This window comes from Primulina tabacum, chromosome 11 (genome assembly GCF_025594145.1).
Source record: "Primulina tabacum isolate GXHZ01 chromosome 11, ASM2559414v2, whole genome shotgun sequence".
In the NCBI taxonomy this organism is placed as follows: domain Eukaryota; kingdom Viridiplantae; phylum Streptophyta; class Magnoliopsida; order Lamiales; family Gesneriaceae; genus Primulina; species Primulina tabacum.
In genome coordinates, this window is record NC_134560.1 from 13,687,607 (window position 1) to 13,710,428 (window position 22,822).

Here is a 22,822-nt window from a genome sequence, read left to right on the forward strand (position 1 = left end):
AAAATCACCTCAAAATCCCTTATTTTCAAAAATATTAAAAAGCATCACCCATATTTTAAATAATTAAAAACAACTGTTTAATAAAAATATTTTCTATTTTGTTCAGCCATCGGTCTCCGTTCCTCGATCGCAACCTGAATAACTTTTAAAAATACATTTTAATGCAACAATGTCGAAAAATATATTTTACACATTGCAAATATTCACAACATAAATAATTAATGCAATCAAAATAATTAATTAAAATACAAAAGAATTTAATAATTGCATGCATGTGGTTTGCGTGGACCTTTAAATTTTCGAGGCTTTACAATCTCCCCCTCTTAAATTGAATTTCGTCCTCGAAATTCGCTTATCCTTAATAACCCAAAGTTTAGACTTAGTTCTTAGTATCCCAAAAATCCACGCTTCCGCTGCGCTACTCTGATAAAATTTAAATTCTAGTATGTCCTTACGTCTCCTTGATCCCAATTAATTTTCCTTCTAAATCCTTATTTTTGAATTGCAACTTAAGGAAACCCATAATGACTTAATGCTGTTACTATTATAACCTCGAATTTCAATTTTTCTTACAATTCCCAATATCAAAAGATGGATGACCACTTATCGTATATTACCTTCCTTATTTTATACCCAAAATATTCATCGACTTATCAAATTTCAATCTTAAAATCCCAAACTCATCCATTAACACTTAGATTTTCAAGCCTAATATTGTTTCATCCTTAAAAACCAATGATCATTATTCCTTATAATACTATAACCAAGGTATCCCAAAGTTTCAAATATTCTTAAAAGTCTAAATCCTCAAAATTCTTATCATTTAAACCATTTAATTATCGCTTATTGCTACACTAGTCCCTAAATTCCTTAATATTTGTAAAATAAATTCTTAATTTCCTCAAAAATTATCTTAATTGGTCCTTATTTTCGAAAATCTTACGATTAACCCATGAGTTCTTGGTATTCTTAACTCCCTTCTATGGGTTTCTTATAACATAAATTTTGATAATTTAAACTTAATCATCCAAAAATCAATTCCTATAAACAATATTACCTTTCATCAAAACTTAAAATCCCAATTTATACATTTCTATACTCCCAAATATCATTGCAGTCTTTGAATCATTATTCCTTACGTCTAATTCCCAAAAATTAATTCAACTAATAACCACGAATCATAAGTATTTTCTTAGAAAATCTACGTGTCCCAAAATCATTCATAATATTCAGTATTAACTTATACCCCAAAAAGTAGATCGTCAATACTAAAACCCAAAAATCAACATAGTCCAATTCCACCACGAAGCTAACATGCGTTAAAATAAAATAATTTTTCATTTCATATCGTATCACATATAAAAAAAAATTCCAAAGTATATAAATCATATATCATCATGAAGCTATTAAACATGTGACGTGAACATATAATTCATGTAGTCATGCCGGTGACAACATGTAAATCATATAAAGCATGTAAAAACTTACAACTTTGAGGCTTGACGACTGATCTTTCTTGCGCTGATGGTGGCACAACCCTTTACAGGACCTTTGCTCTGATACCAACTGAAACGTCCTGTCCTTTTTATTGCTTTAATAGTACTAGAAATTTTTTTTTTTTAAACCTCACTTAGCATCGGGCGAACCATAAAATATTTTTGACATCATTTTAAAAATAAACATCCAACTGCTATTTAAAAATCCAAAGGAAAATATTGTAAAGCATAAAATTGTCAAACATTTTACCAAACCTAAAAAGCAATAATTTGAAAAGAATAGCCCATACTAAACCTCTCAAAAATCTCTCAAATGCATAAATAAATAAACTTAAAAACCTTTAACTTAAATCATAAAGCATAATGCGGAAAATGTAGCGCTGGTCCTCGGGTTGTGTGCGCCTTCAGCCCAGTCAAATCACTCATCAAGTCCTCCCTCAATACCACCTGCATCCATCACACCTAGTGAGTCTAAAGACTCAACACACCATAATCTTGATAACAAGTAATACGTAATACAGTCAGCATATAACGGTGAAAAATACTTGTACTTAAAATATCGTTTTCATGAAGATGCATAAACATAAACATTTTCGTAAACATTTTCATGATGCATAAAACTTCAACATAAACATTTTCATAACATGCAAACATGAATTTCCTTTTCCTCAACATGACATGACATAAAACCTTAAACATAATCATGAACATTTCCTCCTTTTTTCTTTTTCCTTTGTTGAATTCAGATCGTTAATTGTGACTTTCCTGACATGACATGACATGACGATGGATCCATCTACATAAAACCACAGTACTGGGCGGCGGGGACATCAGCGACACTCTCACCGGTCAACTGAGCCTTGGCCTAACATGATCGAATAGAAATACGATCGTCGGGGCTCCCTCTGGGGCCTTCTCCCATAAATGGGCTCCCTCTGGGGCCTTCTCCCCTCACGATATTCTCATTCTTCCTCAAACCTCATAACCTCATAACCTCATATTCGTAATAATGGAAACACGATCGTCGGGCTCCCACTAGGACCATAACCCTCACGACGTCGCCATCATTAACGAATTAGTCACAATCACTTCACTTCCTTCAACATTTATATTCTCACCACTTTATAAAAATCATGCATAACATAACATTTTATTTTTGAAACCAAGCATGCAACACGTCTTTTAAATGTCTTCCTTAAATCATAGAAATCAAATAGACATTTTAAAATCATAATTTAATCATAAGGATTTCATAAACATTTAAAAATAATCATAATATCATAAAACAGTATTTAGGGCACTACCATGACCTTTACTAATTTCTAGGTGTAAAAAGACCGTTTTACCCCTGGACTCGACATTTTACGATTTCGACTTCTTTCTTGATTTCATGACTCTACCATGTCCTATATAATTATTTAAGCTTAATAATTTTATTTAGTTTAAATATTAGACTTTTAATTTAATCTTTAAATAAGACATATTAACGCGTTTTAATCCCGAATTAACCCAAACCTTAATATAAAATTCCCAAATTAAAAACTTAGACTTCTAATAATTATTTAAGCTTAAATATAATTTTTCATAATTTTATAAAGCTTAAAACTAGGCTTTTCAATTAACTCGTTAATTAGCATTTCGTGCGGCGATTAAATTCTGAATAAATCCAAAACTCGTTATTTTGATCCATAACATTTTTAGTATTTATTCTACCCTTCCAAGTCATGAGACACACCCGTGGACCAATGGATTTAATTTTTAGTTCTTAAATCTCGTTTTTGACCCTTAACCGAACACACCGAGCCATCTCCTAATTTACTCGAGCCGCGCCCGAGCCACCTCGAGCCAAAACCTAGAAAACCCATCTAGGGATCCTCCTGACCAAGCCCAGCCCAAAAAACCAGCCCTGGCCCGCTCCCAAAACATCCTGGAACTCTACCTAAAATTCTGCACGTGTGTGTTTGTAGTGTTCTTGTTGAAGTGGGTTCCCTAGTTGCCTAGGACTCTTCCAGCCACCTAACCACCGACCCCTCATGAGCCTAACTGACCCTAGACCAGTCCCAGACCCTAGCCACCCCAAGCCCGAGCCCCTGAACCAAGCAGCAAGGTGCTGTACATAGACAGCACTTGCGCATCCCCTTATTTGCGAGAGTCCTACTTGCGTGGGACTCTTTGCAGCAGCCACCAACGAGCCCTAGCCTCCCTGACCCACTTTGGACCACCCTGAGCCATCACCTGGACCACCCTAGCCTTTGCCTTAACCCGCGCACCAGCCTAGGCGCTTGCACCAGCAGCACGCCACTTTCTTCTTCAAGTGGGTCTCGCGCATCTCCCCTTCTCCCCTACGTGCAGCAGTGCCCAGCCGCCCTAGGGCTCCTCCTATCCTCTCAACACAACCCTAGCCAAGCCCCTACCAGCCCTGGCCGAGCCCAGCTGTGACCCAAGCTTGGCCAAGCATCTATATTCCCTTAAACCGAGCCCCATGATCAAAACGTTTCGATTTCGGTCCCGACTTGTTTTTATTATCAGTTGCAGCTTGTTTCTTTGGTGATTGCCGTGAGTCTAGTGAGTGTTTTAGGACCTTAAATCATGCATAAACACTACTAGTTCATACTTAAGACCATGGCAGCCCCTTTACATGATAAAAACATGATTTTCATCAAAAATCTTAAGTTTTCCCCCATGTGCATGTCATATTTCGAAAATACAGAAAAATAAATCATGTTCTTCATGCATACAATATTTAAACATTATTATGATATGATGGATGAGAAAAGGAGATGTATGGCGTGCCTTTGCGTTATATACGCTCGAATATACGTTGACGACGAAGAACGGGAGACGACTTTGGCTTGTTCTTGCTAACTACCTTCGAAAACCCTTCCCAAAATCCTTCAAAGTGATGTGTATGTGTGCTGCCGTGTGTGGTGGGGGTTGGGGAGAGTTTTCAGAATTGCAAAGTGGGTGGCCGATTTTGTGATGCTAGGTGTAGGGTTTTTTAACATATTATATACTACATAATTCAACTAATTAAGGCTTAGGCCTATTAAGCCTTCTAATTAAGCCCATTAGTTTAATTAGGATTTAAATAAAATATAAACAAAGTTTTTGTTTAAATAAATTTGTGAATTTATTAGCCGGGTTGCCAAAAAGCTCGTATTTTTTGTTGAAAATCCAACACCGATAAAAATTACGTCCCGGCGTATAAAATCACCTCAAAATCCCTTATTTTCAAAAATATTAAAAAGCATAACCCATATTTTAAATAATTAAAAACAACTGTTTAATAAAAATATTTTCTATTTTTTTCAGCCATCGGTCTCCGTTCCTCGATCGCAACCTGAATAACTTTTAAAAATACATTTTAATGCAACAATATCGAAAAATATATTTTACACATGCAAATATTCACAACATAAATAATTAATGCAATCAAAATAATTAATTAAAATACAAAAGAATTTAATAATTGCATGCATGTGGTTTGCGTGGACCTTTAAATTTTCGAGGCTTTACAATCTCCCCCTCTTAAATTGAATTTCGTCCTCGAAATTCGCTTATCCTTAATAACCCAAAGTTTAGACTTAGTTCTTAGTATCCCAAAAATCCACGCTTCCGCTGCGCTACTCTGATAAAATTTAAATTCTAGTATGTCCTTACGTCTCCTTGATCCCAATTAATTTTCCTTCTAAATCCTTATTTTTGAATTGCAACTTAAGGAAACCCATAATGACTTAATGCTGTTACTATTATAACCTCGAATTTCAATTTTTCTTACAATTCTCAATATCAAAAGATGGATGACCACTTATCGTATATTACCTTCCTTATTTTATACCCAAAATATTCATCGACTTATCAAATTTCAATCTTAAAATCCCAAACTCATCCACTAACACTTAGATTTTCAAGCCTAATATTGTTTCATCCTTAAAAACCAATGATCAACATTCCTTATAATACTATAACCAAGGTATCCCAAAGTTTCAAATATTCTTAAAAGTCTAAATCCTCAAAATTCTTATCATTTAAACCATTTAATTATCGCTTATTGCTACACTATTCCCCAAATTCCTTAATATTTGTAAAATAAATTCTTAATTTCCTCAAAAATTATCTTAATTGGTCCTTATTTTCGAAAATCTTACGATTAACCCATGAGTTCTTGGTATTCTTAACTCCCTTCTATGGGTTTCTTATAACATAAATTTTGATAATTTAAACTTAATCATCCGAAAAATCAATTCCTATAAACAATATTACCTTTCATCAAAACTTAAAATCCCAATTTATACATTTCTATACTCCCAAATATCATTGCAGTCTTTGAATCATTATTCCTTACGTCTAATTCCCAAAAATTAATTCAACTAATAACCACGAATCATAAGTATTTTCTTAGAAAATCTACGTGTCCCAAAATCATTCATAATATTCAGGATTAACTTATACCCCAAAAAGTAGATCGTCAATACTAAAACCCAAAAATCAACATAGTCCAATTCCACCACGAAGCTAACATGCGTTAAAATAAAATAATTTTTCATTTCATATCGTATCACATATAAAAAAAAATTCCAAAGCATATAAATCATATATCATCATGAAGCTATTAAACATGTGACGTGAACATATAATTCATGTAGTCATGCCGGTGACAACATATAAATCATATAAAGCATGTAAAAACTTACAACTTTGAGGCTTGACGACTGATCTTTCTGGCGCTGATGGTGGCACAATCCTTTACAGGACCTTTGCTCTGATACCAACAAAAACGTCATGTCCTTTTTATTGCTTTAATAGTACTAGAATTTTTTTTTTTAAACCTCACTTAGCATCGGCCGAACCATAAAATATTTTTGACATCATTTTAAAAATAAACATCCAACTGCTATTTAAAAATCCAAAGGAAAATATTGTAAAGCATAAAATTGTCAAACATTTTACCAAACCTAAAAAGCAATAATTTGAAAAGAATAGCTCATACTAAACCTCTCAAAAATCTCTCAAATGCATAAATAAATAAACTTAAAAACCTTTAACTTAAATCATAAAGCATAATGCGGAAAATGTAGCGCTGGTCCTCGGGTTGTGTGCGCCTTCAGCCCAGTCAAATCACTCATCAAGTCCTCCCTCAATACCACCTGCATCCATCACACCTAGTGAGTCTAAAGACTCAACACACCATAATCTTGATAACGAGTAATACGTAATACAGTCAACATATAACGGTGAAAAATACTTGTACTTAAAATATCGTTTTCATGAAGATGCATAAACATAAACATTTTCGTAAACATTTTCATGATGCATAAAACTTCAACATAAACATTTTCATAACATGCAAACATGAATTTCCTTTTCCTCAACATGACATGACATAAAACCTTAAACATAATCATGAATATTTCCTCCTTTTTTCTTTTTCCTTTGTTGAATTCAGATCGTTAATTGTGACTTTCCTGACATGACATGACATGACGATGGATCCATCTACATAAAACCACAGTACTGGGCGGACGGGGACATCAGCGACACTCTCACCGGTCAACTGAGTCCTTGGCCTAACATGATCGAATAGAAATACGATCGTCGGGGCTCATTCTGGGGCCTTCTCCCCTCACGATATTCACATTCTTCTTCAAACCTCATAACCTCATAACCTCATATTCGTAATAATGGAAACACGATCGTCGGGCTCCCACTGGGATCATAACCCTCACGACGTCGCCATCATTAACGAATTAGTCACAATCACTTCACTTCCTTCAACATTTATATTCTCACCACTTTATAAAAATCATGCATAACATAACATTTTATTTTTGAAACCAAGCATGCAACATGTCTTTTAAATGTCTTCCTTAAATCATAGAAATCAAATAGACATTTTAAAATCATAATTTAATCATAAGCATTTCATAAACATTTAAAAATAATCATAATATCATAAAAACAGTGTTTAGGGCACTACCATGACCTTTACTAATTTCTAGGTGTAAAAAGACCGTTTTACCCCTGGACTCGACATTTTACGATTTCGACTTTTTTATTGATTTCATGACTCTAACAAGTCCCATATAATTATTTAAGCTTACATGAATTTTTCCATAATTTTATTTAGTTTAAATATTAGACTTTTAATTTAATCTTTAAATAAGACATATTAACGCGTTTTAATCCCGAATTAACCCAAACCTTAATATAAAATTCCCAAATTAAAAACTTAGACTTCTAATAATTATTTAAGCTTAAATATAATTTTTCATAATTTTATAAAGCTTAAAACTAGGCTTTTCAATTAACTCGTTAATTAACATTTCGTGCGGCGATTAAATTCTGAATAAATCCAAAACTCGTTATTTTGATCCATAACATTTTTAGTATTTATTCTACCCTTCCAAGTCATGAGACACACCCATGGACCCATGGATTTAATTTTTAGTTCTTAAATCTCGTTTTTGACCCTTACCCGAACACACCGAGCCATCTCCTAATTTACTCGAGCCGCGCCCGAGCCACCTCGAGCCAAAACCTAGAAAACCCATCTAGGGATCCTCCTGACCAAGCCCAGCCCAAAAAACCAGCCTTGGCCCGCTCCCAAAACATCCTGGAACTCTACCTAAAATTCTGCACGTGTGTGTTTGTAGTGTTCTTGTTGAAGTGGGTTCCCTAGTTGCCTAGGACTCTTCCAGCCACCTAACCACCGACCCCTCATGAGCCTAACTGACCCTAGACCAGTCCCAGACCCTAGCCACCCCAAGCCCGAGCCCCTGAACCAAGCAGCAAGGTGCTGTACATAGACAGCACCTGCGCATCCCCTTATTTGCGAGAGTCCTACTTGCGTGGGACTCTTTGCAGCAGCCACCAACGAGCACTAGCCTCCCTGACCCACTTTGAACCACCCTGAGCCATCACCTGGACCACCCTAGCCTTTGCCTTAACCCGCGCACCAGCCTAGGCGCTTGCACCAGCAGCACGCCACTTTCTTCTTCAAGTGGGTCTCGCGCATCTCCCCTTCTCCCCTACGTGCAGCAGTGCCCAGCCGCCCTAGGGCTCCTCCTATCCTCTCAACACAACCCTAGCCAAGCCCCTACCAGCCCTGGCCGAGCCCAGGTGTGACCCAAGCTAGGCCAAGCATCTATATTCCCTTAAACCGAGCCCCATGATCAAAACGTTTCGATTTCGGTCCCGACTTGTTTTTATTATCAGTTGCAGCTTGTTTCTTTGGTGATTGCCGTGAGTCTACTGAGTGTTTTAGGACCTTAAATCATGCATAAACACTACTAGTTCATACCTAAGACCATGGCAGCCCCTTTACATGATAAAAACATGAGTTTGCATCAAAAATCTTAAGTTTTCCCCCATGTGCATGTCATATTCCGAAAATACAGAAAAATAAATCATGTTCTTCATGCATACAATATTTAAACAATATTATGATATGTTGGATGAGAAAAAGAGATGTATGGCGTGCCTTTGCGTTATATACGCTTGAATATACGTTGACGACGAAGAACGGGAGACGACTTTGGCTTGTTCTTGCTAACTACCTTCGAAAACCCTTCCCAAAATCCTTCAAAGTGATGTGTATGTGTGCTGCCGTGTGTGGTGGGGGTTGGGGAGAGTTTTCAGAATTGCAAAGTGGGTGGCCGATTTTGTGATGCTAGGTGTAGGGTTTTTAACATATTATATACTACATAATTCAACTAATTAAGGCTTAGGTCTATTAAGCCTTCTAATTAAGCCCATTAGTTTAATTAGGATTTAAATAAAATATAAACAAAGTTTTTGTTTAAATAAATTTGTGAATTTATTAGCCGGGTTGCCAAAAAGCTCGTATTTTTTGTTGAAAATCCAACACCGATAAAAATTACGTCCCGGCGTATAAAATCACCTCAAAATCCCTTATTTTCAAAAATATTAAAAAGCATCACCCATATTTTAAATAATTAAAAACAACTGTTTAATAAAAATATTTTCTATTTTTTTAGCCCTCGGTCTCCGTTCCTCGATCGCAACCTGAATAACTTTTAAAAATACATTTTAATGCAACAATGTCGAAAAATATATTTTACACATGCAAATATTCACAACATAAATAATTAATGCAATCAAAATAATTAATTAAAATACAAAAGAATTTAATAATTGCATGCATGTGGTTTGCGTGGACCTTTTAAATTTTCGAGGCGTTACAATTACGACGTTCAGAAACACCATTCAATTGTGGTGTTGCTTGTGGAGTCCACTGTGAGAGAATCTCATTCTCTTTTAGATAACCCGAAAATTCAGCACTTAAGTATTCTCCACCTCGATCAGATCGAGGTGCCTTAATACTCCTTTCTAGCTGTTTTCCTACTTCAGATCTGAATTCTTTGAACCTTTCAAATGCTTCAGATTTGTGTTTCATAAACATACCCATACCTCGAATGGTCATCAGTAAATGTAATGAAGTAGAATTGCCCATATTCTGTGCTAACACTTAGCGGACCACAAATGTCTGTGTGGATCAAATCCAGTAGACCATGCGCACGTTCCACGTTTCCATCGAATGGAGTCTTAGTCGTTTTTCCTTTTAGACAGGACTCACAAGCAGGTAGAGAATTTATGTCTGACAAGTCAAACATGTCTTCTCCCACTAGTTTGTGCATCCTTCTTTGGAAATATGACCTAGTCTAGCGTGCCATATTTGTGTGGGATTTGGATCATCTAACTTTCTTTTGTTTGTTGTTGAAATCATGTTTACTTGGACATTCACTTATCATTTCCAGAACATTTCTGGCACATATAATATCTTATGTCTGGACTTCTTGCAGTGAAATAAATATGTTCTAACTTATCGGGCTTTGTAGGCCTTTTAAGTGTCTTTCAGAGTTTGTCTCTTTTTGGGATTGTTTTTCTTGTGAGGGGCAGAACATTTCTGTCCCTTACCTTGTGGGCCATTTTTGTCTGACGAAATGCCCATAAAAAAAACAATAATTTCTTGTTTTATGGTAATCTCATAAGTTATAAGCGTATTGACTAGCTCTTCAAGGCTATCATCTATCTTATTCAAATTGAATTTCACCATAACCCCGTCAAATGAGGAAGAGAAAGACAAAAATTGATGTCATCAATTAACTCATTAGGAATCACATATTCCAGGCCCACCACATTTTCAATAAGCACAGTCATATGTACACCATGCTCATGGGCTAGAGCCCCATCTAGCATGTGTGTAGTCATGAGCTCCTTGAAAGTAGTGTGCATCATCGTACGAGTTTCATGTACCATGCAACTCTTGCATGTTTATCCGAATGTCAGCAGCATTCAAAATCTCCTCAAACTGTCCCTACAGTTCATTTGACATAGTAGCGAGCATGTTACACTTTAGCTTGCATACTATGGTCCTACCATCTTCCATGCTTTGTCAGTTTAGCAGGACTGACATTAGTGTGTATGTCATTTTCTCCGAATTCAGAACAATTTCCCAACCAGTCTTGAAAATTATATTCGGTTAGCTTGTTAATAACAAAAATGGATTACGTGACGAAATTGAAAATATACTGATATGGAAACAGAATAATGGTTGCTGATTATTTTAAAATAATTTTAAGATATAAAATATGGATTTCATTTTATAAATCTCCCTCCCACTATTTTGACATTTCCACCACCTTCTGATGAAAAAGGGAAATCGTATTTCCTTAGTGGGCACGTAGAGTCCAATTAGCCAATTATAATCCCGAATAATATCAGCAAATTATAATTTCTAAAAGGTAGAATCCAATTGCATCCCTATGCAACATCCGCGTGTTTTGCCTCACGTTTAATAAGGACCCAATAATATGACGCAGTTTATTTTTCGCGTGTCAAACCGACCCATCAATATTGAATTGTAGTAGACGGTCGCCATGAGTTCCCCCAATAATATGAGCCGAAGTCATGGGAGTTCTACTCAATTCACATCATATGTCCGGTGGAAGTCACAGCTTTCCGGCGTACAGGCCTCCCCAATAATATGAGCCAGACACTGTCCGCGGGTAGCGATCAACATGCAACCACGGTTGATGGAAGGCAAGAAAAAATTAAACTCTTTTAATTTTTACTTTTACGGTTTGATATAAATTTTGAATCATATTCAAAATGAGGGATTTTAATTTTAAAATTTGTCTCATCATTTTAATTTAAAAATCGCGTGCCATGTTTGTATGTTTGTCGGATTCATGCAACTATATTATCTAATAATATACATACATGCATACTACTATATATCACATATATCATAATATGACATTCAACAATAAATAAGGATGATCGATCGCCACACTATTAGATCCATGTGAGCCATACATGGATCCAGGATCCAAAACCTAGGTGAATGCAGGGATGCAAATGCAACTATTACAAGAGCTTCTAATATTTTATATGTCTTCATCTCGTTCATCGGGCCCACCATCTTCCAGTCTTGATCTCCCACTATTTCTAATAATTACATTTAAATAGCCATGGCACATAAGGGATACATCTCATGGGGTGGGAACGGGCCATAAACCAGGCCCACTTTAATAATATCAAATATTAAAAACGAATAAAACAGTAAAATATCCTAACATACACCTAACACATCAGTCAAGGCTCTCGATCATCCTTCATACTGGAAAAAACTGTCAACACAAACCGGAAGGATTGGGCCATTAAGTTAGATGATGCATTGTGGGCCTATTGGACTGCGTTCAAGACACCTATTGGGATGTCTCCCTATAGGCTGGTCTTTGGTAAAGCATGTCATTTGCCGTTGGAATTGCAGCATAGAGCATTTTGGGCTGTGAAGAAATTAAATTTTGATTTGCAAGCTTCGGGAGATGTTATAAAACTGCAGTTAAGTGAGATGGATGAATTTCAAAATGACACTTATGAAAATGGCAAGATCTACAAAGAGCAGACTAAGAAGTGGCATGACAAAATCATTGTCCGAAGGGAGCTCAAACCGGGACAACAAGTACTGTTATTCAATTCGCGTCTGAAGTTGTTTCCTGGTAAGTTGAAGTCGCGTTGGTTAGGGCCATTTGTTGTGGAAGCAGTATATCCTTATGGGGCTATCGAGCTAAAGTGTAGTGATGGGAGAACCTTCAAGGTGAATGGACAGCGAGTTAAGCCTTACTATGGGACTGAAGTAAGGAATATCGACAGTGTCAAGTTGAGCGAACCAAAATGAACAGACTGGTGACAGTCGGGCTGACGACGTTAAACCAAGCGCTGTGTGGGAGGCAACCCACAATTATTTTTAGCATTCGTTTTACTATTTTATTTCAATTATTTTTATTTTATTTATTTTAATTTTTCTATTCAATTATTAATTTGAATCTTTTTACTTTTACATGTATTATATATATTAAAAAAAAGAAAAAAAGGGGAACAGACGCATGCGCGCCACCGCGCGAGATCACGCGCAGTAGCGGGCTCAGACCCAACGGCAAGACCAGAGGAGCGCGCGCAGTCGCGCCACATCACGCGCATCCGTGCGCGCTCAATCAACTAGTGGGCAGGCACAGGAGCTTGCACGCGGCCGCGCCATTTCTCGCGCAACCGCGCGCGCTCAATTATTGAAGCTCACCAGAATGGTGCGCGCGGCCGTGCCACTTCTCGCGCGACCGCGCGCGCCGCGTTCAAGTTCCCTCTTTATAACCTACCTCTCGATTTTTTTCCCAATCAAAACTCTTTCCCCTCAAACACAGAGCCGCCCCCCAACACTCCCCTTTCCAAATCCTCTCCAAATTCACCCAAAACACAAACCTCCATCCCCAAAACACTACACCACCTCAAGACATCCACTCCAACAAGCACTCCCACCCACCACCAACACCCAGACGCCGCCACCGCCGCCGCTCCACCAAGCCGCCGCCGCCGCCGCCTACTACCGTCGAGTGTCATCTACGGTTAATCTTCTACACTCAAGGTTACCATTTCATATATATTGTTATTGTTTGGGGATAATTTTCAGAATTCAAGCAATTGTTGGTGGCATTGTGCTCTATCTTTGTTGATTAAAAGTGTGGGATAAAAATAATTTCCTTTTTGAAAAATTATGCCTCCGAGAAAGAGATCGAAAGATGTGGCTTCCTCTTCTCGTTCCTACGATGCTCATAAATTTTGGAACGAGGAAGCATTGAGAGTTTACAAGAGCACCCTGTCTAGATCAATTATTAAAGAAAGAGGGATAGATATGACCTACCTTAACTGTGATGTAATTGAGGAAGTTGTGCAAAGGGGGTGGGTAGATATAGCCCAGTCACCGCCAGATGCAGTTATATCTATATTCCGGGAATTTTATGCTAATCTGAGAATCAAACACGAGGACTACGGAGTTTTGGTACGAGGGCAACTGGTCTATTTCGATTCGGCAACCATTAATGCTATCTATAATCTGCCGAGTTTTGAAAATGACGAGTATACTGCTTTGATTACTGGCAATGTGGATTAGGATTCGATTATCAGGAACTTATGCATCGAGGGTGCAGAGTGGCGCTTGAATCAAGGCTCTCCAGTCACTCTGAAGAAATCTGACTTACGCCGTGACCCACGCAGTTGGGCATCTTTTATTCTATCACGAATCATGCCCTCATCACATCAGACAGAAATTACAAAGGATAAAGTGGCGTTGATTTACGTCATAATGACTGGGAAGACCGTGGATCTTGGGAAGCTCATTAACAGTTTTATCATGCGTGCTGGTACGGGACTCATGATCGTCAGCCTCCCTTGTCCACATACTATCACTGCACTATGTCTTCATGTCGGTGTGCAATGGGGCGCAGATGAATAGGTTTTGAAATCAAAGGGCCCAATCACGGTATATACTCCAGACCGCGTGCGCTTCGAAAGCGAATTGGAAAGACAAGATGCTAGGGCAGCTTATAATCAGAGGGCCAGAGAACGCCAGCCGCCGCCACCACCGTCGATCCCTCGAGTCAGTCTGCGAGACAGGGTGTTCCGAATGGAACACTGATATGCGGGCTCAGCGCCAAGAGTTGGCCGAACACCGACACACTACTTATACTTTCATGTCTTATATGCTGGACTTCACATCGGTGCTTGCCCAGCGTTTTCTACCTACTGGACCCGAGGATGCCCTCTTTCCACCACATCCAGCCTGGCCACCACAGTACCCACCACCAGATCTATCACCACCGCAGCCCATGGACGATGATGATGAAGATGCTGCGAACGATGACTCGAGCCCCGAGTTCTGACACTCGTGCGCGAGGTATGTGTTGTCGTGTTCTTTATTTCTATACATTGAGGACAATGCATACTTTAAGTTTGGGGGGATGAAATTGCTTGCTTGCTTGTTAGAATTTTTTTTCTTATTTTATTGCTCAGTAGTTAAATTGATATTTTTTTCTTTAATTTTTATTTATTGCATGCTAGATTTGTTAGGAAGAGTCATGGATCAGTAAAATGTGTGGCCGATGATGAAAATTGGATTGCGGTCCTGAAGTATATATGTGTTCATGATAACTAAGCAGTCACAATTATTTTGCACTGTTGTGTTTGTTGATACTATCGTTGCTTAGAGACAAGTTGCATGCCTGTGATGCTAAATAGATGAGGGGGATCTGATTCTTGGTAATTCTTGCATGACATTGATTAACACTTTTGCAAACATAGAAATGATCTAGGCAATTTTTTCACGATATCTTTGGGCCTTTGTTCTTTGTTTACCATCAATTGTAGCCCTTTGAGATTCGAAGTAATTGAGGTGCTTAAAATTTCTTTTGTACCTACCTCGTATATCATTTTTGGTTGAACAAATGCATTTGATTAGTTTGTATGAGTTGACTAATGGATTGACGGAAATCTAGAACTTGCTTGAACACTTTTCGAGGTGAAATACGGATAATATATGACATAGGAATGATTTAGACGATCTTTGGAGCCGTTTTGAGCCTTCGAGCCTACCAAATGCATACGAAATATCCCTAGTGTCCCATTTTGAGCCTACTAAAAAATCAAGTGGTGTATGTCAATGACATACGATTTGCCCCCACTTGTATCTATTCGACATCCCACAACAACTATCTAATGAAGCTTATACACTTTTTATCCTACCTAATTTTGAGAGAAATAAGTGCATTGGTGTTATAATGATTCAAATACTCCTTGAAAAGAAAGAGCAAAATTAAATGTGCTAAAATGAGTTGAAAAAAAAAAATGAATCAAAAGTGGTGAAAAAGAAAGGAAAATATGGGAGATGAAGGAATATGATTGGGAAGAAAACAATAAAGTGATGGTGAATGAAATGAGGATGAGAATTATAAAAATTCAATTATTTCTCTCAAATCTTGATCTCCATACCTTTATTGTAGCCATGAGCCGTAGCCTAACGTTACAAGCCTACAAGACCTATTAACCTTGCCACAGTTATCCAATATACTAGTGGAGAAAAATTGTTCAAGTCAAGCCTATGGATACCTGAAAAACATTGTTATCAAGTATAGACTTTAATCACTTGCTTGCGAGCATCTCATTGTGTGATTTCATCTGTGGCATACTTATGTTAACTATCTTTCGAGCCAAATAATCACCGATAAAGTCCTATGTGATCTGTGAATGCAAATTTATAATTTGATGAAGTGTGAGTTGAACTGAATTGATGATTTCTTGATTCTGTAAGGCGAATGGGTATTACAACTCTATTTGATGCATTCGATTGGGTAAATGAACATTGACATATCACACACGCACGTGACTCTTGGGAAATCGTGAATTACATAAAACTAGATATGTTGGAGGCCAATATCACTTTTGCATATCCATGACTATAGTCGTTAGCATTAATTTTTTCGTGATTATTTGCTTTTATTTTGCTCGGGACTAGCAAAAGTTCAAGTTTGGGGAGTTTGATAATTGCAAGATTTGCACTTAATTTATATTAGAATCCATTTTGAATTATGCTTGTTTCGAACAGAATTATGTGTTTTTGGTTTGTTTTTGTTGTCATTTCAGGAATGGAGAAAATAGTGGGAACGAAGCCAATTGGACGAAGAAAACAGAGCGGTGCGCAAAAGCGGACCAATAAGTTGCACAGCAGCGAGCACTCCATCGGACAGAGGTGCGCGCGCGGCCGCACAACTTCACGCGCAACCGTGCGCGCAAACATGCAAGATGATAGACAGAGAGGCGCGCGCTATCGCGCCCCTTTATGCGCATCCGCGCGCGCATAGATACAGCACGAAGACCAGAGGCGCGCGCGTGGCCACGCCACTTCACGCGCAACCGCGCGCGCGCAGACACAAGCCACCAGGCAGAAGCTTGAGCGCGGCCGCGCGACTTCACGCGCAACCGCGCGTGCCAAGCGTCCAGAATTGTATAAATGCGCGACTCTTAGGTCAGAAAAGGGAATCAGGCGTCATTGGAGAAAGACACGAGAAATCGGAGCGCGTACACGAGAAGAAGATTCAGAGTGCGAAGAACAGTCACAAATACGAAGAACAACGGATCTGGGGACGGAGACGACACTTCGGATTTGTTATCTTTTCCTTCGCTTTCTATATTTTACTGTGTTGCGATGTCTAAATCGTTGAACATGTCTTGTTTTCGCTTGGATTTCGTGATGAACTAATTCTGCAGTCTAGAGAATGATGTAGCTTTGTGGATACGATAATTTGACGTGGTTATTTTATATGATTGAATTGTATTTTATATTTAATTGTGTTTCTCTTTGTTTATTTCACTGCAATTTACTGGTCATAAATTGTTTGTTGTTTGATTAATTATATAACTCGGGAGAGGGACTAGGATTATAGATCATTAGAAACACATGGTTGAATGTTTATATCGTTCGTAAGGCGTATAACTTTAGCGAGGCTTAGGTAAGAACATCGTTTGTATTTATCAATTAAACTTAGATTTTATTAGGAATAATTGAATCGAAGTTTTATTGATACAATTTATTCGTCATTTGGGAAAGAGAGAATAAAATAATTAAGTGTTCTTGGCCATTAAATAATTAGAATTCAGGAATATAAATTTAACTGGGAATAATTGTCGTGGAAACTTGGTGAAATCATTTCTCTAGATATTTTCTCTAATTGTTATTCTTCAATTCGGTGATTGGATTACTTCTTTGTTTTCAATTAATTCGATTAAGCAAACCAAGCTGGTTATTGATTTTTCTAGATAAATTCTTGACTATTTTAATTACAAGCATTGATATATATTTTTATACACACTCCTCATGAGATCGACACTTGTGCTCAGAATTACATTTTACTATAACTTCGTGTGCTTGCAAGCAGTCAAGAAAACACACAACAGTGCTACAATAGACTCCGGTATAACTCTGGCTCTGTCGTGAACCACTTGAGCTGGATGAACCACTACCATACTTCTTAAACTGTCTTCTTCTGGCTTTCAAATGATCTTTCTTCTTCTCAGTGCTACTATCACCACTCTCAAAATCATCAGATGTCTCAGTGCCCTTCAGAGTTGATGGTTCAAACAACTGAGAGCTCTTCAGTAGTGTTTCCATCGGTGTTGCTGTATCATCCATCGGATTATTCGAGGTACTTCCCTATTCTGGGATTCTTCGAGGAGGCATATCTGATTACCAAAAGGATTAGTAACCAAATACAACAAACCTATTTCAGGTCCTCCTCTGATCATCTTATTGCTGATCAAGAATCGGTTCTGATGCATTCTCAATAACACATGTTTCCAATCAATTCGGATATTCAGGTAAACATGCATTTCAAAGCAGTAAAACATATTATCATGCTAGCACATAAAAGCAGGAAAGAAAACTCAATCTACCCCGCTCACTAGCTTCTATCTCAGTCTAAAGAACTTACTGCTCTGATACCACCTGCTGTGGGGACCCGAACCTAATTCGTCTTCTTAATCATTATTAGGATCATTTAATTAATCTGGGTCTAAAAAATTTTTTTAACATACAAGAGCACGCAACATATGAAATAACTCTTATTTCATTTACAAGATCAATATCCAGATCTAAAGTACAAGTCTTGTACAAAAGTAAATCATAACAAACTACTATTCATTCACTACATGTCAGGTGATGAAACAGATCTACTTCGAAGTCCGGATCTCCACACTAATCTTGATCTCTCATCCTTCTCTTGACCATGATCCTGTCCCACCTGTTGTCATGCACACATACAAACACAACAACAGCCGGATAACTCCGGTGAGAAATACATTCCCAATATAAACAACGTAAACATGCAATCATATAAACAGATATAAAAGCATGAAACAAATATCAATAACATGTATCAAATCTGAAAGACATGAATCGATATAAAGTTGTAAATAAACTCTAGACTCGTCATCTCAGACTCGACTCTTTCCTAACCTAGGGATCCCGATCTAATTCAGACTTTGGCGTTCTGTAGTGAATCTCCGCAATAGAAGTCGATCCACTCCTACGCAACATCGGTACACCAAAAGTCTGATGTCTTGGCGGTTCCGCCGAAGACTTGGCAACTCAGCCAATACTAAGGCACATCAGCCCATTGGCAACTTAGCCAATAATAAGGCACATCAGCCCACAGACTTTGGCATTCTGTATCGAATTTCCGCAATAAAAGTCGATCCACTCCTACGCAACATCGATACACCAAAATTCTAATGTCTTGGCGGTTCTGCCAAAGACTTGGCAACTCAGCCAATAATAAGGCACATCAGCCCACAACTAGGCACCTCCGCCCATGACTCAATATCTGCTCTGCTATAAATCAATAGACTAAGCATATCAATCTCATGAATTGCAAATATCAATGCAATAAAGTAAAGTATGTGATTTTGGGAAACTCAAGTCAAATCAACTCGAGTCGTATCTCCCCGGTTCGACATTAATTTATACATTTCTCTTCTCGGTCTGACGAAGTCGAAGTCTCGAATTCAAATCGATCAATACTCAATATGGCAATGACAATATCGAGGATTACAATATCAATATACCGCTCAAATCAATACTGGATATAATCAGAACTCAATCAGATTCTGTTTCAACTGCATAACGGCACAATCTCAATATACCCAGCAATGCAATTCAACAGATATCAATCTCAACAACGCATAATCGATTAATAACCAAAATCTGATATCAAATCTGTATAATCTCACTCAAATCAATTCTGAAAATCATAACAGTTTCATATGGTATCCGTTCTTCAATCTGATTTCAATTATACGATGTCTAATATCTCAAGAACACCATATATCAGTCATATCAAGATTTCTTCCATATCATAATTTCAAATCATATCAGAACATAAGAAAACTTACGTCCAGTTGAAGCCTGTAACGAGAGGATCACAGTACTGAAGCCGAATTACAATTCAGACAGACGGATCTTGCACAATCACAAATCTAAAATATGAAAAGGCGTAAGGATTCTTCACGAAGTTTTCTCGATTCTTCTATCTGAATTCTGAAGGAATGATAGCATATATATATATATATATATATATATATATATATATATATATATATATATGTCCACTTGCATGCTGAAGACAAGTGGCTTATTTTCACACATTTCAGGCGGCGCTCGGGCGGTCGAGAACTACCGTTCGGGCGTGGAATGTTCTGTCCAAGTACTCGGCTGGTCCTATACTGGCGCTCGGGTGGTCATAAACTACCGCTCGGGCGCCAGACGTTCTGTCCAGATTTTTGGTTGTGAAATGAACAGGCGCTCGACTTCTCATTTTAGCCCCTAAAATCTCAATTATGTCAATTAATCAATGTCTGATTATAGTGATAAAATCTCGAGCATTACATATTGAGTAAATTGTTCTCATTATTATTATTCATTTAATTAAAGTTATATTTTTTTTTGTTTTTTATATGTTGAAAAAAAAAAACTACGATGTTGGGATCACAAATATATTTAGAAAGAGTGAATAAACACTTTAAAATATTTTATTGAATTTGATTTGGCTTTAATAGTTTCTATCTTTTAAAACCTTTCTTCAACGTCTAGATTGAACTGGATCATTGAAAATAATTTCAGTACGGAAAAAATTCGACTAGACTAGTGATATAATATATATTCAACGCAAAAAATCGAATAATAAATCGTCTAGATAAATAAACAGGAAGAAAAAAACTAAATGAGTAAGTAAAGGGAACAAAATTTTATGGATTTTCACCACCTATTCTACTTAGGAAGGAATCCTCTAAAAAACCTTAATTGGTAAAACCTTTTTACAAACCTACTTCAATTAGAATTTATCACTGCCTAAATCGAAACTCTTAGTCATAACTTCACACAACAAACTGTGGTTGTTTAAGAAACTTTTGGTTCACTAGAAACAGTGAGCCTTCCAACGGACAACTTTGAATCTCTAGAGCCGGTAAGGTAGCACAAGTTGATTTTTTATGATCTGATGTATAATATAAGAATGTGCTAATGAGCGGCTTGATATTTGAAAGAATAAAAGTGCTCGAAATCTTGTATATTGCAGATTGTAAAATGCTCGAATCTTGTTATCTTCGATGTTTTGAATTTTCATATAAGTATCCGAAGTTCCCCATGGTCGGGAATTTTTCAATGATTATCAATATTGTCTTCCACAACATGATATTGTCAATTTCTCTTCATCATACATTGCAATAAATGTTAATTTAGTGTTTCTTTGATTTTACGGATTTGGTTCTTTTAGCTTATGAAAATTTGATTCTCTTGATATTTTAGGAAACATTCCTGTCAAATCAAGAGTTGGTAGGATACTGTCTATGATATTTTATATGATGATATTAAGTAGCTCGAGTCTAAAGTATCCATATTAATCGGCTTGTAACTAACCGGTTGGAGAGCACTTAGAGTTTGAATGGTTTAACTATGAATACTTCATCGATAAAACGATCCGGTTAGAACAACTAGATCTAAGTGATGTTCTTTTGAAGATGTCTACAACTTGAGTTTCTGATAATGCGATGAGCAGCTTGACTTGTTAAACAGTTGGAAACATGTTAAATACATAAGAGCGACAGTTGAATCCTGAAACAACTCGATATTGTTTTTATCATTATCAAAACTTATGGTATTTCAAATTTTAACATATGGTATATTTGGGGAATGCTTGATTTTGTTTTTACCAAAAAAAAAAATTATTTTCGAAAATAATCATATACTTTTTTAGTAGTATGATATCATAACATTTTTAAGTACTATCTAGTTGTATTCAGAAACCGAACCAAATTGTAAAACCAAACCTAAACGCATAAGTTGCAAAATTATCATATACTTTATTTATTATATATTTTAGGCCACATAAGCATAACCACAATCCTAAAAGTTTGGGTTTTGTATAAGTTGTGAAATAATGTAACCTCCATAAGTATTATAATTTATTTTATTTTACTCACAATCATTCTAGTCCACGATTAAATACAATATTCACTCAAATTTTATCAAGGTTCGATTAGTATTTTTTCAACATTACAATATCTTATGCATTAATTCACTATAAAACTCAAAATGTAAGATTAATAATCCAAATCAGACCAAACCAGACTAAATCGAAACTCACAGTTTTGTTATAAATAATTCATGGTTTGATTCGATTTGAAAATTTTGTGATACCTATTTTATATAGTTTGATTTCAAATTTTATATAAATCTGAACTTGAACACGCACATTGTTATATCAATAGCAAAAAGAACTTGTTTAAAAACAAAATAGCAAAAACAACTCCCAAAACGGAGCAAACCTTCATTGTTTATTCAGTTTTAAAAAATACAAGAAATACAAGAACTTGTTCATGTTTTCTTTAAAATGCATATATTCTACTAGTCAAATAAGTATGCTGTATAACCATCGTGCAATTAAAGTTGTAAGGTATTTTTTTTGTCAACAATAAATTTTGAATTTATTTTTCGAAATTTTTTTACAAGTTTCCTTATTTTAGTACCAAATATAATATAGAAAAAATTAATCATGTTTTCCGCGTGTATTGAATTTTATTACAAAGATAAATGACAATGTTTTATAGCATTCAGTCATTTAAAAAACAGATAAATGACAATGTTTTATAGCATCCAGTCATTTAAAAAATAAACACATAGTCGTTACCATTCGATACGTATTGGGTAAACTTTCAGACTAATGAAGTAGTCCGCAAACAACGTTAGACAAGTAAACCACACTGGACAAGTTTTATGCAACATATTCGTCCGAGAAATTGTTATATGAAAAAGCAAGCTTATAATCACTGACCTAACGATTACATAATTCCCAAACTAGAACACCACTTGAGAGCCACATACTTATTTAATCCAGTATTTGATTCGAGTTTTTATATATATAATA

At 36.6% G+C, this 22,822-nt stretch overlaps 1 protein-coding gene across 1 annotated transcript; it reads left to right on the top strand.

Annotated features, from left to right (window-relative positions):
* Positions 1-12,372: 12,372 nt before the first annotated feature.
* Positions 12,373-12,699, top strand: LOC142519643 (uncharacterized). Its single transcript, XM_075622679.1, has one exon. The coding sequence runs from the start codon at positions 12,373-12,375 to the stop codon at positions 12,697-12,699; it is 327 nt and encodes a 108-aa protein (XP_075478794.1).
* Positions 12,700-22,822: the final 10,123 nt, after the last annotated feature.

Bases quoted from the DNA above. Each gene is read 5' to 3' on its own strand.
- LOC142519643 (XM_075622679.1), top strand. From the start codon at position 12,373: ATGGATGAATTTCAAAATGACACTTATGAAAATGGCAAGATCTACAAA.